Source organism: Ovis aries, chromosome 22 (assembly GCF_016772045.2).
Source record: "Ovis aries strain OAR_USU_Benz2616 breed Rambouillet chromosome 22, ARS-UI_Ramb_v3.0, whole genome shotgun sequence".
Lineage (NCBI taxonomy): Eukaryota > Metazoa > Chordata > Mammalia > Artiodactyla > Bovidae > Ovis > Ovis aries.
The window spans coordinates 36,593,026-36,608,568 of NC_056075.1; the positions used below are offsets into that span (position 1 = coordinate 36,593,026).

Below are 15,543 nucleotides of genomic sequence, written 5' to 3' on the forward strand. Positions count from 1 at the left end.
CGGAGTTCACTCAGACTCACGTCCATTGGGTCAATGATGCCATCCAGCCATCTCACCCTATGTAGTCCCCTTCTCCTCCTGCCCCTAATCCCTCCCAGCATCAGAGTCTTTTCCAATGAGTCAACTCTTCGCATGAGGTAGCCAAAGTAATGGAGTTTCAACTTTAGCATCATTCCTTCCAAAGAACACCCAGGACTGATCTTTAGAATGGACTGGTTGGATCTCCTTGCAGTCCAAGGGACTCTCAGCAGTCTTCTCCAACACCACAGTTCTAAAGCATCAATTCTTCAGGGCTCAGCTTTCTTCACAGTCCAACTCTCACATCCATACATGACCACTGGAAAAACCATAGCCTTGGCTAGATGGACCTTAGTCGGCAAAGTAATGTCTCTGCTTTTGAATATGCTATCTAGGTTGGTCATAACTTTCCTTCCAAGGAGTAAGCGTCTTTTAATTTCATGGCTGCAGTCACCATCTGCAGTGATTTCGGAGCCCCCCAAAATAAAGTCTGACACTGTTTCCACTGTTTCCCCATCTATCTGCCATGAGATGATGGGACCAGATGCCATGATCTTAGTTTTCTGAATGTTGAGCTTTAAGCCAACTTTTTCACTCTCCTCTTTCACTTTCATCAAAGGCTTTTTAGTTCCTCTTCACTTTCTGCCATAAGGGTGGTGTCATCTGCATATCTGAGGTTATTGATATTTCTCCTGGCAATCTTGATTCCAGCTTGTGCTTCATCCAGCCCAGCGTTTCTCATGATGTACTCTGCATATAAGTTAAATAAGCAGGGTGACAATATACAGCCTTGACATACTCCTTTTCCTATTTGGAACCAGTCTGTTGTTCCATGTCCAGTTCTAACTGTTGCTTCCTGACCTGTATGTAGGTTTCTCAAGAGGCAGGTGAGGTGGTCTGGTATTCCCATCTCTTTCAGAATATTCCAGTTTATTGTGATCTACACAGTCAATGGCCAAGGAGGTCAGACAGTCTAAACTCTGGGCGCAGGATTGTTGTTGGTGGTGGTGGTTTAGTTGCTTATGGACTATAGCCTGCCAGGCTCCTCTATCCATGGGATTTCCTAGGCAAGAATACTGGAGTGGGTTGCCATTTCCTTCTCCAGGGGATCTTCCCAACCCAGGGATCCAACCCACGTTTCCAGCGTGGTAGGCAGATTCGTCACTGCTGAGCCACTTGAGAAGCATGGTGGAGACAGGAGTGCGTGCGCGTGGTTGGGGATAAGGCGGCGATCTGCACGGGTCGGTGGTGGGCTGCTCACCACGCCTGGAGGCCTGCCTGGAGGAGGCAGAAGGGAAGAGGCTGGGGAGGATCTATGCTGGGGGTGGGGCCGGAAAACCAATCAGAAAGCGTGGACACCCCGCCTCCCCACCCTTGCCCCACTCCAGGGTCCTCACCTAGGCCGGCCTGGATCACGGCCCCACGGGGCCTCCTGCCCAAGCCTGGCCTCCACTGGACCACCCGGCCTCCCGGCCTTTGTGCGCTCACCCCAACCGCGGGACTAAGGGAGGAGAAAGGGGGCGGAGTCGCACCCCCAGCCTGCCCCTCCCCCTTCCTCAGCTTTCTGCCTCTCGACTGGAAGCCCCCCTCAGGAGTCAAAGGAGACTTGCTCAGCGCCTGCTCTTGGGGTAAAATCCAGGGATTTTCCCAGCAAGGATTTTGCCTCGGAAGCTGTTCTCTGTTGGGGTATATGGTCTCCCGCCGGTGAGGCTGCTCTGGGTGTGGAAATTGGGCCGGGGAGTGCAGTAAGGAATCCGTCTCAAAGGCAGCTTTTCTTATGTGGACACTGGGGAGCCTGGGCTTGGGGGAGAGGATTGGTGGGAACAGGCCTTGGCAGGGTTGTGGGGAGCAGCCTGGGAGGGAAGCGGAGGCTCTGTCCAGGCGGCTTCCCTTGGGAAGCCCCCTGCATCCGCAGCCTGGTGTCCCTTACTAGGAGAATCTGCAGGTGGACCAGGACAGGTGAGCGTGAGAAGGGGACCAAGCACCCAATGAAGGATGCTGGGCAGGCAGGATCACACTCCTGACCAGCCTTATTTTATGGGAGCTTAACTTTCACATTGGACTGAAACCAAGATGCCCACTGTGTGACCCAGACCAGGGATCGCATGGCCTGAACAGACTGCCTGTTCCAGCTGTTCCCTCTACAGATGAGGAAACTGCATCCAGACGGCCTGATGGCCCTACGTTCACGATACATGTTTCACTCCGCCTCCCAGACTTCCCCACCTCTCCTCAGGGCCATTGAAGTTCAGATGAAACTTCAGTGGAGCTACCCGCTTAGGAAGAACCCATACTGTGATGCTGGGGAAGATTGAAGGCAGGAGAAGGGGATGACAGAGGATGAGACGGTTGGATGGAATCACTGACTCAATGGACATGAATTTGAGTAAGCTCCGGGAGATGGTGAAGGACAGGGAAGCCTGGCGTGCTGCAGTCCATGGGGTCGCAAAGAGTTGGACACGACTTAGTGACTAAACAACAGGGTCCTAGGGCTCACCTTTGGCTATCCGGAAGTTTTAGAGCCATCTCTGGATGGAGGTTGACCCAGACTTAGAGTTTGTAATAAGCACAAAACCCTAGATTCAGCAGCCAGCTAGGTGTGCCTGCTGGGACACTAGAGGACAGGCCAAGTCATCCACCCTTGGCCTTTTGCTTTTCTTTTTACATGACTTTCATTTAGGTTCAGTGGGGTTGTCAGTGGTCACTATGGCTTTTCTGCCTTCTTTCTGGTGGGGCTGCTTTCTTTGGCTTCAGGATAAAGGGGGGCCTAATGGATGTTGATGAAGGTTTGGTTTCTAGTAAACAGAGGAGCCAGTCTTACTGGTGTGTGAGCTCAGTCACTCAGTTGTATCCAACTCTGAGCGACCCCATGGGCTGTAGCCCACCATCTACGGGATCCCTAACTTGTCTGCCATTCAACATTTATTAATGCCTGCTGTGTACAAAGGAAATCCTTTGACAGTTCTAAGAAACGTGAACCTCAGATAATATTCCAGGAGCAACTGTCAAGACAACAGACTTCTGCCCATGGAATTTTCCAGGCAAGAATACTGGAGTGGGTTGCCATTTCCTCCTCTAGGGGATCTTCCCGACCCAGGGATCCAATCCATGTCTCCTGTGTCTCCTGCTTTGCAGGCAGATTCTCGACCTACTGAGCCATCGGGGAAAGCCTGTCTTATTGGACTGAAAGTTAATAAAGCTTGTAACACCTAAGAAAGGACGTGAAAAACAATTTCCACTGGAGATGGGGTACAGGGGAAGGTCAGTAATGTATCTATAATTCCATTTACAAATTTAATGAAAAAAAAAAGTCCAGGCCACATGAGATCCAGAGTTTCGCTTTATTAGACATCTGTGAAGAAGAGTTTGCAGGTACAATCAAATTGTGAACTGCTGCAAAGTTCTCTGAAGTTTTAATTTATCCTTTAGTGAACAGACCCCAATGGCTGATATTTTAGAATATAGTTCCATATTCCAAGCAGATGAGAGATGTGATGTTATGGCCAACAACTTTTATACTAGTCATCCACTTAAGCCGTTTCCCAGCATAAATATGCAGTTTAATCACAGCTATTTCATCTCTACAATGTGTGATTCGATCTTCAACTAATAATGCATTTTGACTCCTGTTTATATTGGTGCATGCGATTCTTTGCCACCCTGGCAATTAACCAGACCTGGACTCTAAAAGCTAAACTTGATCTAAATAACATTCTAGGGGTAGGGCAGGCTCTGTAATCTGGACTCATCTTAGCCATCAGTCTGCAAAAGCACTTGTATGTCTCCTTTTTCCTATCGTGTCTGTCTGTAACTTGTATGTCATTCAACATTTATTAATGCCTGATGTGTACAAAGGAAATCCTTTGACAGATCTTCTTCTAAGAAACTTGAACCTCAGATAATAGGCCAGAGACAACTGAATAATGGGTCAAGACAACAGGCCTTTTAGAAACTTTCTAAGATTAGAAAATGTGCCCAAGTGTACCTATCCGGTGCTCTTACTCTGGAATATTTGCAGGGGGTGGGGGTGGCGTGGAGAGGGGAGAGATGGATTTGAGGATTCTAAGTGTGATTATTAGGACTGCATCTCTGGGGCCAGAAGAAAATCCAGTAAAATCATCACCCCCTCTCCATTATCTTTTTGCCAACATTGCAAATTTCAACCATTTCCTTGAAGAGAAATAGTGGAAAAGGAGACATCCTTAACACGCAAGGTGGGAAAGGCCTTACCTTAGCCACAAAAAGGACTTGACTCTATTACTCACACTTAATCCAGTAGGAAGGCTGAATTTGTGTGCTACCCAATTCCTTCCTTTGATTCTGGTGTCCTGAAAACATCACCATTTTGCCCTCAGAGTGACTGTGTTGCCCCGAAAGGAGAGGTTGACAACCCTGCAGGACACATTTTTTGGAGGTTTCTCTAAACAGTCATGTGGCTTACAGAGCCAGACGGTTCAGCTCTCAAAGACTGGACAGGAGAATCAAAACATTATTATGCTTCTTTAAATATAAACTGTGAACCTTTGGGAAGGATGTGCATGTGTAGAAAGCTCTGATGAAGCTGTCAACCCATCTGGTCTATTTCTTAGAGTACTCTGACCCTAGGCACCTCTGTCTATTGTTGAGTCTACACACACAGTCCATAGCTTAGCATCAGCATAAATTAAGCATGGTCAAGAAATGAAGCCATGGAAAATTAAAGGCAGCAATGCCATCAACTAAATTCAATGAGCATTTTCCCTTTTTTCTTTTTTAACAAGAAAAGCACATTGTAGAAATCAAGATTCTGTACAATTTTCTAATATTATATGTACATAAAATTATATTATAACTCAATTGAAAAGTCTTGTTTGTAGAGTATGGCTGGCAACACCAAAGAATGTCCCCTAACATTAAGCTTTTGAAGCAGAGCAGGCAGCAAGAGGACCCAGATGCACACACCTTTGAGCCTGGATGCAAAACCCGGCTCCTAAGGATGTGTCTAGCATTCTCCAGTTCTCTGGTGTGTTCATGTTTCACAGTCTAGTAGGGAATTCTGCAGCAAGCGATGTGAAAAAGGAGACACGTTGAAATGAAATGGAAATGCTGTTTAAAATCTGCATATGATAATAGGCTGTGATAATGGGTTTGTGAATCCAACTCGCATTCAAAGTTAGTGGCTCAGCCATCTTCCCCTCTTTTATTATGCATGCCTCCGGTGATTTAAAACTGACTGAACTCCAGCAGGTGGAAAAGACAACTTTGAACAGATCAGATGGGTTGTGAGTCAGGTTCTGGATTCTTTTCCTGCAGTTGGCTCCTGAAAGTGGAAGACTGGCTTTGCAAGTGGGGAAGGATGGGGAGCAGGAACACACACCAGTTGGTTCATCTGCCCCATTCTCCGGCTGCTTTTCTTCCAATCTCTTTCCTCCCAGGTCCTGCCATCCCCAAGCCAGGTGGAGCTCCAGCCCCACTCCCCAGAGGGCAAGGGGTGGGCTCCTGGCCCTTCACTTGTAGATCCTCTCCTTCAAGGAACCTAACCAGAGGCTTCAGTCTGTGCCCCAGCTTTCGAAAAACCTGAAGTTGGGAGTTTCCAGATTCCAATTCAGCCACAGTCCCCTTCGGCATTTACTAAACATCGCAGATTCAGGTTCCCTCTCCAAGACTCAAGTTCATAAAAGGGAGAGGATCCAGGAACCTGTTTTTAAGAAGCCCCCAGGCAGTTCCTGCATGGGAGATCCACAGATCTGCTTTGAACAAAAACAAAAACCAGCTTCAATCGTTCAGTATCGATCTCTGAATGCCTGTAGGTAGAATCTTCAGTTTAAGTTTAGAAACGGAAGATTTTAACGAAACATTTCGTAGAACAGATTCTCTGCCTGTGTATCACTAACGTAGTCTTCCCAAAATGTGGAATTAAATGGCCAAAAACTCTTAGGGAGATGAGGGCGAGCCAGGAGGAGGGAGTTAGTTGAAAATATGTGTGCTCTTTGAGGAAAGGGGCTGTTTCAAAGCCTGTTCCCATGTTCACACCCAGGCTTGGTGATGTGAACAAGGCAACTTGCGACTTCATTTTCTCACACAGAATCCTACTGAGGTTAACTCGAATTACTTATGAATTCAGAAATCAGGATCTGGGCTTTGGGGAGTTCTTTCCCAGCATATAAATAACCCGGGATATGTCAGTAGCTCGATATCCATTTCCCTCGAAACAAATTTTCACCTGCTGAAAAGCTGAGGTGTCAGCGCTCCCACTCACAAATCCTAGCGGATTAGCTGAAGCTGCAGTTATTCTTCACGGAGCCTATTTGGAAGTTAAATTATGAGAACCTAAAATAGTGCCCAGTGTAGGCAGGCTTCTCCCACCGGCTTAAAACACTCTCCAAACTCACACCGAGTCACCGCTTCCAATCACATGATGATGAAGAGGAATTAACTGCAGATGGATGGTATTTTATATGCACTGCCATCCAAAATACGTGAAAAGTCTCAGAGAGATGAAGAGTCTCCTCTTGGCTCAAAGATCTTATTTCAAATCTGGAAAGGTTGTGATAGGGCATCCTAAGTTCTGCGGAAGGGAGATCTCTTCAATCCCAGCCCAATCACTGCTGCAGAAATGTACTGATTCCCTTGTCAGGTGGGTGTTTCATCACTTTTTACCTGTGAACACTAGCTGCTCTTCTAGGATGCTCAAATTTCCTATTCCCCAACCTCCATCTTCACTGCCAACAGCTTTTCTGACTCCAGTGTGCCCTCAGAAACATCCCCTAATTATGTCTAGCCCTGGCTGTTCTCATCTTCCCCGCTGGAATTCAGATGGGTAATGGCAAGGGTCAAGGGCAGGGAAAGAACAGTCAGGGTTGAGGTCAGCAGACGCGGGTGAGCCCAGTCCAGGGCGGGGACCGGCGGTGGGGAGGGCCAGTTAGTAATTTAAGAAGTCGATCCCAACCTTGACACTCTTGGAAGTGGCTATATCAATGGCTGTGGCCTTGATCTCGGTGTCCCCGAACTGCATGAGGGTCTGGATCTCCCTGCGGGCGGGCACATTGGTACTGCTGGCCCCGGTGAGATCCAGGCGCAGTGTGCCGCACTTCTTAACCCCGGGGTCGGTGATGAAGCTCACGTCGTCCAGCTCGGAGCTGTAGATGTTGATGACGATGACCAGCTGGGAGGGCTTGGCTGGGGTGTAGCTGCGCTTGACCAGCTCGCCCAGGGCCACGGACTGGTCGGCGGAGATGAACTTGTCGAAGACGTCGGTGCACCAGCGGGTGCCGTCCTTCACCAGCAGCTTTTCGGGCGGGTGCTTGCCCTCCACGTAGCGGTTCAGCACGCCCACCCCGTAGGTGAGTGGGGACCGGCGCACCTTGATGACCGCGGGGTCCAGGCCGAAGAGGACGGCGCCCTTGAGGATGGTGAGGCCCACGTCCTGGGGGATGATGACGCGGCACTTGTCGCCAAAGGCAGCCTGTACAGCCTGCTGCAGGAGGGGCGCCTCGGCGAAGCCGCCCACCAGGAAGAGGAACTTGACCGTGGACACCTCCGGCTTCTGAAACAGGTCCCCTGAAAGGGAAGAGGAGGGGACAAGCGACCTGTCACCAGAAGACACGGGGGACTGGGTGGCCTGAGGAGGTGGGGAATGGAACAACTGGAGGACACTCTTGGTCTGAACTCGAACAGATTACTTTTGTAGAGCTAGTCCTTTAAGGAAAGGCAGTTTGATGGGCCCCCTGGTGGTCCAGTGGTTAAAAATCCACCTCACAATGCAGCAGACACCAGTTCGATCCCTGGTCCAGGAAGATTCCAGCTGCCGCAGGGCAACTAAGCCCGTGTGTCACAACTAGTAAGCACACTCTGGAGCTTGTGCTTGGCAACAGGAGAAGCCCACAGGCGCACCGCAGCTGGAGGGCAGCCCCAACTCGCTGCGACCAGAGAAGGGCCTCAGGCAGCAACAAGACCCAGCACAGCCAAAAGTAAATGTATGTATAGATTATTTTTAAAGAAAGGAGGTCTGTACATCAGTATGCTCAGGAATGAAAACTCAAGCTACTGCTAAGTAGAAACCCATTTTCACAGCTAGATGGTGATCAGTTTAAGTAGTTCTTTGTTAGGTGTAAATGAATACCCCTCGCCCTCTCCAAACCTGTAGTTCTCTTAAATGAGTCAAGGCAGGCTGTTAGAAATATTATTCTTTGGTTTTCATCAAATTCCCATCCCATCCCTGGGGGTTCTGATTGGCTAGGTACGGAGTGGGAAGCGGAGGCCCTGGATACTGGAAGAGGCCTTGGTGAGTCTACTGTGTCACCAGGTGAGGGCCCTGGTGTGTGTTTGGTGGGAGAGGTGGGGATAGACCTTTGGTTTATATAACCGTTCCTCCATCCCAGCAGAGGTTATGGTTTCCAATTTATTCTGATAAAGCAAGGACCATTCCTTCACTAAGGCCAGTCACTCGATGATAATATTGCTTTAGATGTCCCAGCTCTCTGACTTTTGAAGCCAGACAGAAAGCCCAGATAAGTAGGGGCTTTCAGCCACCCTTGTACATGCCCAGGCCCTGCCCACTCCTGCCGGAGCGCTGACCCGTGGCGCCAAACCCTGGACCCCCTGCCATCCCGATTTCACATATACTGGTGGGTGATGCTGGAAATGCCAGTCCCCATTCTTGGCTCTGCCCCACCAAGTGGCCAAGCCCTGGCTGATCACTTACGGAGATGCTCAATGATGCTGTCGATAGTCGGCTTAAAAAGGGCATTCATGGCGTCTGGACTCATCCTCAGCATCCCCTGCGAGGACCACTTGACAAAATCCACACTGTGGGGCGAGCAGAGAGAGAGTGAGGGTGTAGAAAGGATACCCAAGTCACGGGCCCTGGCAGAACAGCTGTCCCGTCTGAGTGGGCAAGGGGGTCTGAAAGTCCAAAGATCCCTTAGTAATACCCTAAACCACCAGGATCTAGACCCTTAGGAGCTTAAAAGCTAAGGCACAACCTCTTCCATTTCTCTTTACTTTGGGCTCTGGCCAACCCTCTCCTGATACAGTGAAAGCCAGTCTAATGCAAAAGACAGGGTGATAATTCATTCAACAAATATTTACTGAGCACCTACTCAGTGCTCAGTAACCCACAACAGAACCCACAACAGGTTCTGTTGTGGACTCTGGGGACAAAGCAGGAGCCAAACTTCCCTGCTTTCGTAAAGCTTATCTTTTTAGTGCATAATCATAGCTAACACATAAATAGCACCTTCTAGGTCCCAGGCATTGTGCTAAGCATATATGAATTCATTTCATCCTCACAGCAACCCTTTGAGGTAAGTGGAATTATCATGCCCATGTTCCAGATGAAAAAACTAAGGACCAGAAAAGTTGAGTCACTTGCCCAAGGTCACACAGCAAGCGTGTAAGATTGGAACTCAGAGTCCACACCCCCTTCCTCCCTCCCATCAACATGTTCTACCGTCTGGACTGTCCTGAGCCAAATGTGAGCCGACTCACTTGCTCTTCCTCAAGGCGTGCTCTACGCTGTGTCCCCGGAACTTCTTGTAGTAGTCAATGAAGGAGAAGGGCAGGGTGATGTTCAGTGGGTTAGTTCGGTCTGGGGCAGCTGCTCTTTTTCGAGACTCAAATGCAATCATTAAGTCAACCCAGGCCGCAGGACGCTTGATTTTAAATTGCTCAATAAAATCCTCTCCGAATATTTTACACAGAAGCTTTTCGAATTCGTAGTCTACTCCTAAAGATCCATAGGGTCCACCTGGGTCAAGAACAAAATGGGAGACCACTCTGTCAAAAACAGAAACAGAATCCGAAGTCTGAGTAGCAGCCTACCCTGGGTTCTGCCAAAGACAGTAGCCCAAACGTGGGCCCACTTAGCCAGCAGACCATGGCTGTGTGTTTTTACTTACTCTTTAAAACCCTTATGTTCTTCTTATTCCACATGGGAAAACTTTCCTATAAAAATCACTCATCAAAAATCGGTTTAAAATTATTTACATGTTAAATAAAACCAATGCATTTAGCTAATTGGGAGCATCGTGGTATTCCTGCCCAAGAAATCTAAGGACAGAGTCAGTGAAGCCAGCAGACCTCACCGAGTCCCTGTGACCTACTAATTACTCATCCCTTCCATCCTAAGAGGACAAGACGTTCTCTGGTTTGGTGGTCTCATCCTGGGACCTCCCAGGAAAGCTTAGCCACAGCACCAAATCACAGGTGATGATCATGGCCAGGATCTGAAACAGGCTCTCTTTAGGCCCAGACCCAAGTTATGGCGGTTTGTGTTTAAAGGCCATTTAATGGCATTTTGCTTTCTGGTCTCACACATCCATATTGCTCATAATCCCACGTGCTGATGGCATTGAAAGAATGAGATGCTGAGAGAAATCAGAAATGAGTAAAACAGCTCAGGTATGAGAACATTAGCCACTTCCCTCATTTTCTCAGGCTTACCTGTTGCTTTGTACAGTTCTTTGAGATGCCCCTCTGGTAACCGTATCTGATGGACTGTCAGGTCAACGGTGCCACCGCCACTGTCCACCACCACATACTTGTCACCTGGTATAAAACAGCCATCCTTTATACAGACCACTTGTCCACTGTGTCCTGGAACAATCTGGCAGGTGATGACGGTGTACCTAGCTAAGCTCCATCAACACCCAGTAGTACAATGGATTTGCTAATCAGGAGCACAGTGAGTTATTCATGACCAAAGAGAATGAGATAACGTCTGCCCAGAAGTGCTGGTTAGCATGGACTGTGAACACAGATGAACGAATCTTTAAAGCATTCATGTCACACGACACTGCATACCTGGCACATACAAGCCGACAAGGTAACAGCACCATCGAATGACCTGCTGTTTATAACACAAGGCTTATCCTGGAACTGGTGAGTTCCAGCTCCTACTTTTCTTCTGAAGAGCCTATATGGTTTTAGAACATGCAACATTACAGCTCCAAAAAGAGCTCTCCCTGGGCAAGCAGGTCTGTGAAACCAACTGATTTGGAACATTTCCCAAAAGTGTAAAAGGAACAAATAGGAATGCATTTTTGCCAACACACACACACACACACACACACACACAATCCAGCAGGGGCAAAGGACATTCAAGGTCACTACCTTCCTCCAGCTCGGACCAGATTTCTCCTATGACATTCTCCACCAGAAAGGTCCGACTCTGCCGATTACGTCGTACGTGTTCCTTAGCTAGTGGCCAACACAAAGAAAATAACAACGGGTGAGAAAGCATGAAAGAGCCGCAGTCCCTGAAGTCAGTGGAGGTGAAAGAGCACGGGAGGTTTGGGAACAGAACATTCGGTGATCTCGATCGGAATGATTACATAAGTACAACAGGGGGAATGACAAAGCCAGCTCTTCCACAGCATGGAGCTTATTTCCACCAGCCTCCATCTATTCATCTGCCTGGAGCTAGCCACTGCCCTGCTGAAAAGCTCACCGTGGTGAGATTCCCTTCCTCCAGGAACAGTTTCAGGGGAATGGAAATAAAATAGGTCAGTTTCCTGGCTCTGCTGCCCTAGGGAGGAAGCTGTCTGCCAAATGGCCTGCAGTGCGCTTGGTTAAATAATTTCACATCAAGGAACTTGGTCTGATACATGGAATGCGGGGTATGTTTTCCTAACTGGATCTGGCATAAACCGGCCAGGAACCCTTTCCAGACTCCGTTGAAGTCGATATGCTCTTCCGCCACAAGGTGGCGCGGCTGAACCTAGCAAAGCCGACGCCGCCTTTTTCCTGCACAATGCGGGACAACCTAGGGGTGGCTGGGGTACTCAGTGGCTGTGATGCCATGCATAGGTATTTCATCTCCCGCTGGCTCCCGACAGCCCCGTGAGACGGACAGGGCCCAGATCATCGTCCTGTGTTCAGACGAGGAAACCATGTCAGGGAGGTCAAGGGACTTGCCGTTCCCACGACTCTGTCTTGCAGCCTGAAATGAACCCTCAGAGGGCAGACCCCCTGCCTTTGAGACTTAACAATTTAGAATGAAGTCTGAAAACGCTGAATAGGAATGTTAAGAGGAGGGAAAGATGCTGTGAGAGGGAGCCTGGGAAGCACCAGAGCATACGCACGATGGGGATTGGGGCAAATCACTTAACCTCTCTCAGCTTGTTTCCTCATCCATAAAATGGGATGATACTACTTGGCCCAAGGTCCACGCAGGCTGAGCAGGGACTGGCCCTCTGATTTGTTGTCAGCACCCACTGTGATACCAAGCACACAGTAGGTGATGAGGAAGGCAAAGCACCAAGTATGAGACAGTGAACCCAACAAATGACCCCTACCTTGAACAGTTTAGAGCAATCCTGGTTTTACAGACAAAGGCTCTAATCCACTGCTCTGCCCCCCACCAAATCTTTAGTCTCTCAGCCCTACATCTGCTGCTTGTTATCCAATAAAGGACCCTTGACCCCCCAGCTTCCTTCAGCAAGGAGCACAGTGTTCACAAAGCAGCATCTCCTCTGGGGATTAGAATGGCAAACATCAACATCGGGCCAGCCTTAAGCTCCTCAGGCCACCCCTGATTAAAGAGCTCCGGCAGGCCTGCGGGGTCCCCGGACTCAGGGCTTCTCTCCTATGCCCAGCTCCAGATGAACTTACACTGAACACTTTGCCGTGGGGACTGACTTTCCAAAACAGTCTAGGTGGCCAAGAAAATGGCATGTGTAAAAAACAGCCAAGTGAAGCTAATAAAACATGTTCTGAGCGCTCAGAAAATCCTGTTTTGCAGGCAAATATGCCAAAGATTGTGAAAAATGTAGCCTTTACTAATGTCGTTAAATCTTTTTGGAGTCAAATAATGCCAACAGTGGCCCCTGCAGCACTGGGGACAGAGTGCCAGCTCTGGTCTCCTCAGTGGTGGCCACTGGACGTCCATCCGGGAGTGGCATCAGAACGCAGAGAATGGCCCAGGATGGGGGACTCAGGCTACTGATGCCATCCTGGGTACCCCCTGATTAAGCACTCTGCCAGGCCTTCCCACACAGCACTCTGTCCTTCTGGGAGGGAGGTTCTCACCAAAAAGCAAGGTTAAGATGGAACCCCTGCCTCACTGACCCTCTGAGGGATGGTGGCCAACAACATGAGGATTTCAAAAACCAAAGACACCCCTCTGAGCACAGAAAACAGCAAATCCCACAAGGCACAGGACACAGACATGGAGCAGTGTGGGCATGACAGGATACATTAAAGGAAAGAAAAACAAAACCTCTTGAGCTCTTGGGAAGGGCAGGCATTCTAACAGTTCCCTTCTATGTGAATGTTGTGCTTAAGAAGTGTCAAGGAGAGCTGTGCTCAATCAGCTAATTCTGGCATGAGCGGCTATCTATGAACAATGAGTAAAGATCAGTATATGAAATAGAGAGCCCAGGCAGACATTCCTCTTTCTTCCAATTAAAACAACGATCCTGAATATGTAAAACGTGAACTCTAGCTCGCCTTGTGAGAAAAAGGCAAATCGAGCCCTGAGACCTGGAGGGAAGCCTGTTTCCGTTTGCTCTGGGTGAATCAGATCCAGGTGGCGAACACATGGTCCTGGCAGGCTGAGGGGGCAGCAGCCTGGTGACAAGTGCACTTCTTGCCACTGTCTCGTGGCTCAGGTTCACAGACTCCTCCATCCTAGGTTAAAAATGCAGAGCAGTGGCCGCTGGGGCAGAGTCACCTTGCAAAGAGGAAGAGAGCTCTGTCTGGACGGGAATGTGTGCCCTCCAAGGGTGAGCCTGGGGCCCAGTCCCCCAGGCAGTGCAGAAACAGCCTTCAAGCTGAGGAACAAGGAAAGCTCCAGACCAACTGGTGACAGTCCCACTCACATCATCCCTCTCCTCCTCCAGGACCTGGGCCTTCCAGGGCAGGATGGAGGTGGGCTGGAGTGATGGGGGGGGGGGTGTGCCCTTGAAGTCCTCACTTAGGCAGAGAGCTCAGAGCTGGGGTGCACAGTGCCACCCCCCACAGCTCCTTAGCATCCGTGTTCACCCGCGTGGCTCTGACTGACCCAGGGTATCTTCAGACTCCATGGCTCTGGACAGATCTAAAGAGCCCTACATTCCAGGGAAAACAGTTCTGAGGAGCAAGCTTGTGAGCAACTTGCATATAGGTCAATATCAGGTTTTTCCATAAACTGTCACAGAATTTTTGGCCAACCCAATATTGGAGAGAAAAAAGGCCCTTAAAATGCCCAACCTGGGTTTCCCTGGGCAGTGTTCCTTCCCACAGTTAAATGAGCGTCAACCCCTCAGGGAAAGTCTGCCCTTTTCACCTCTAGCCTCAACTCTCACCAGGTTTATAGTTAAGATTCACAATGAGCGCATCACGTACAAAGCAGCCCCAATGAATGAGTCAGCGATAAACCATCAGTCTTAATGGAGGCATTAATAACAGGCCAGTGGAATTAGATTAAGAATCAGTTAATAGACAGGAAAGACTTAAAAGCGGAGTAAAATGCATGGCCAAGAGCCACTCTTGGACTGCTTCACGTGCTTGGGAGAGAAGGGTCCTCCCCTTAGGCACTAGGGTGGGTGATGAACGAGGGTAACCACTGATGAGTTTACAGTGTCCTTGGAGGGGCCAGGTTGGGGGAGGGGGGGAACTGAGCACAGAGGTACTTAACTCCAGCCTCCTCCAGAAGCATCTTGAGGTCTCCAGACCACACTGAGTGCCTTCGCAAACTCCGAGGCAGAGACACATGCAGGGGGCCAGAGTAGGGCGGAGGGGCGGGTGGCGGGGAGGGGAGAGAGAGAGCAGGTACCCTGTGCAAACCCAGCTCCTACTGTGTCACTGGAGCTGTACCCGTTGACCGCGGCCTTGCTGCTCAGATCAGTCATCTGGTGCAGCCGCAGCTTCCGGCAGTAGATGGAGGCTGCCTCGGGCTCCAGGGCAATGATGAGCTGCTCCGAGTTCTCCGGGGAGGCCAGGCCTGCCTGGAAGACAGAAGGCAAGGCTGGGACCCCTCCGAGGACACCCCCACCCTGGGAGTGAGCACCCCCAAGGAAGGGGTGCTTGTTGGGGAAATTCCCTCCACAGGCCCCTGCAGAGCCTAAAATCGGGGGTGACTGGGTGCTGAGCCCTAAGCCAGGTACCCAAACATCACAGGGTGGGCAAAGGAGAGAAAGAAAGTGAAAGTGAAGTCGCTCAGTCGTGTCCAACTCTTTGCGACCCCATGGACTGCAGCCTGCCAGGCTCCCCTCCAGGCAAGAGTACTGGAGTGGGGTGCCAATATACAAGTATTCTTGGTGAGTGCCAGGCTCTGTGAGCCTCAAGGCTGCCTGCATGTTTGGCCCACTTGGCCCACAGCTGAGAAGCCCAAAGGGGCAAAGGACCCAAAACTTAGAAAACCAACCCAGGATGGAAGGCCAATGATGGTCTGTTTTTGGTTCCAGAACCAAATGGTAGGACTGAGGCCTAGCAAACCCCAATGGTCGGTGGCCTAGGAAACAGAAAGGCCATTGTCGGGCCTCAGCTGTGCAAGAATCTGAATCTGCTATGTAGGCATCTGATCTGTTATCTCCAGAACACCGAGGGGGCTCCAGGAGAAAGCCC

At 49.7% G+C, this 15,543-nt stretch overlaps 1 protein-coding gene across 2 annotated transcripts in view; it reads right to left on the reverse strand.

Moving 5' to 3' along the window:
* Positions 1-3,340: 3,340 nt before the first annotated feature.
* HSPA12A (heat shock protein family A (Hsp70) member 12A) overlaps positions 3,341-15,543 on the reverse strand; it is a 178,037-nt gene continuing 165,834 nt past the window's right edge. For both annotated transcript variants that reach the window (XM_027960462.2, XM_027960463.2), the window contains 6 exons: positions 14,753-14,924; positions 11,110-11,196; positions 10,441-10,545; positions 9,487-9,745; positions 8,702-8,805; positions 3,341-7,557 (listed from right to left, as the gene is read on the reverse strand). In XM_027960462.2, the coding sequence (XP_027816263.1) occupies positions 6,920-7,557; positions 8,702-8,805; positions 9,487-9,745; positions 10,441-10,545; positions 11,110-11,196; positions 14,753-14,924 (1,365 nt within the window). In that variant the 3' untranslated portion in view covers positions 3,341-6,919. The remainder of the gene's footprint in view (positions 7,558-8,701; positions 8,806-9,486; positions 9,746-10,440; positions 10,546-11,109; positions 11,197-14,752; positions 14,925-15,543) is intronic.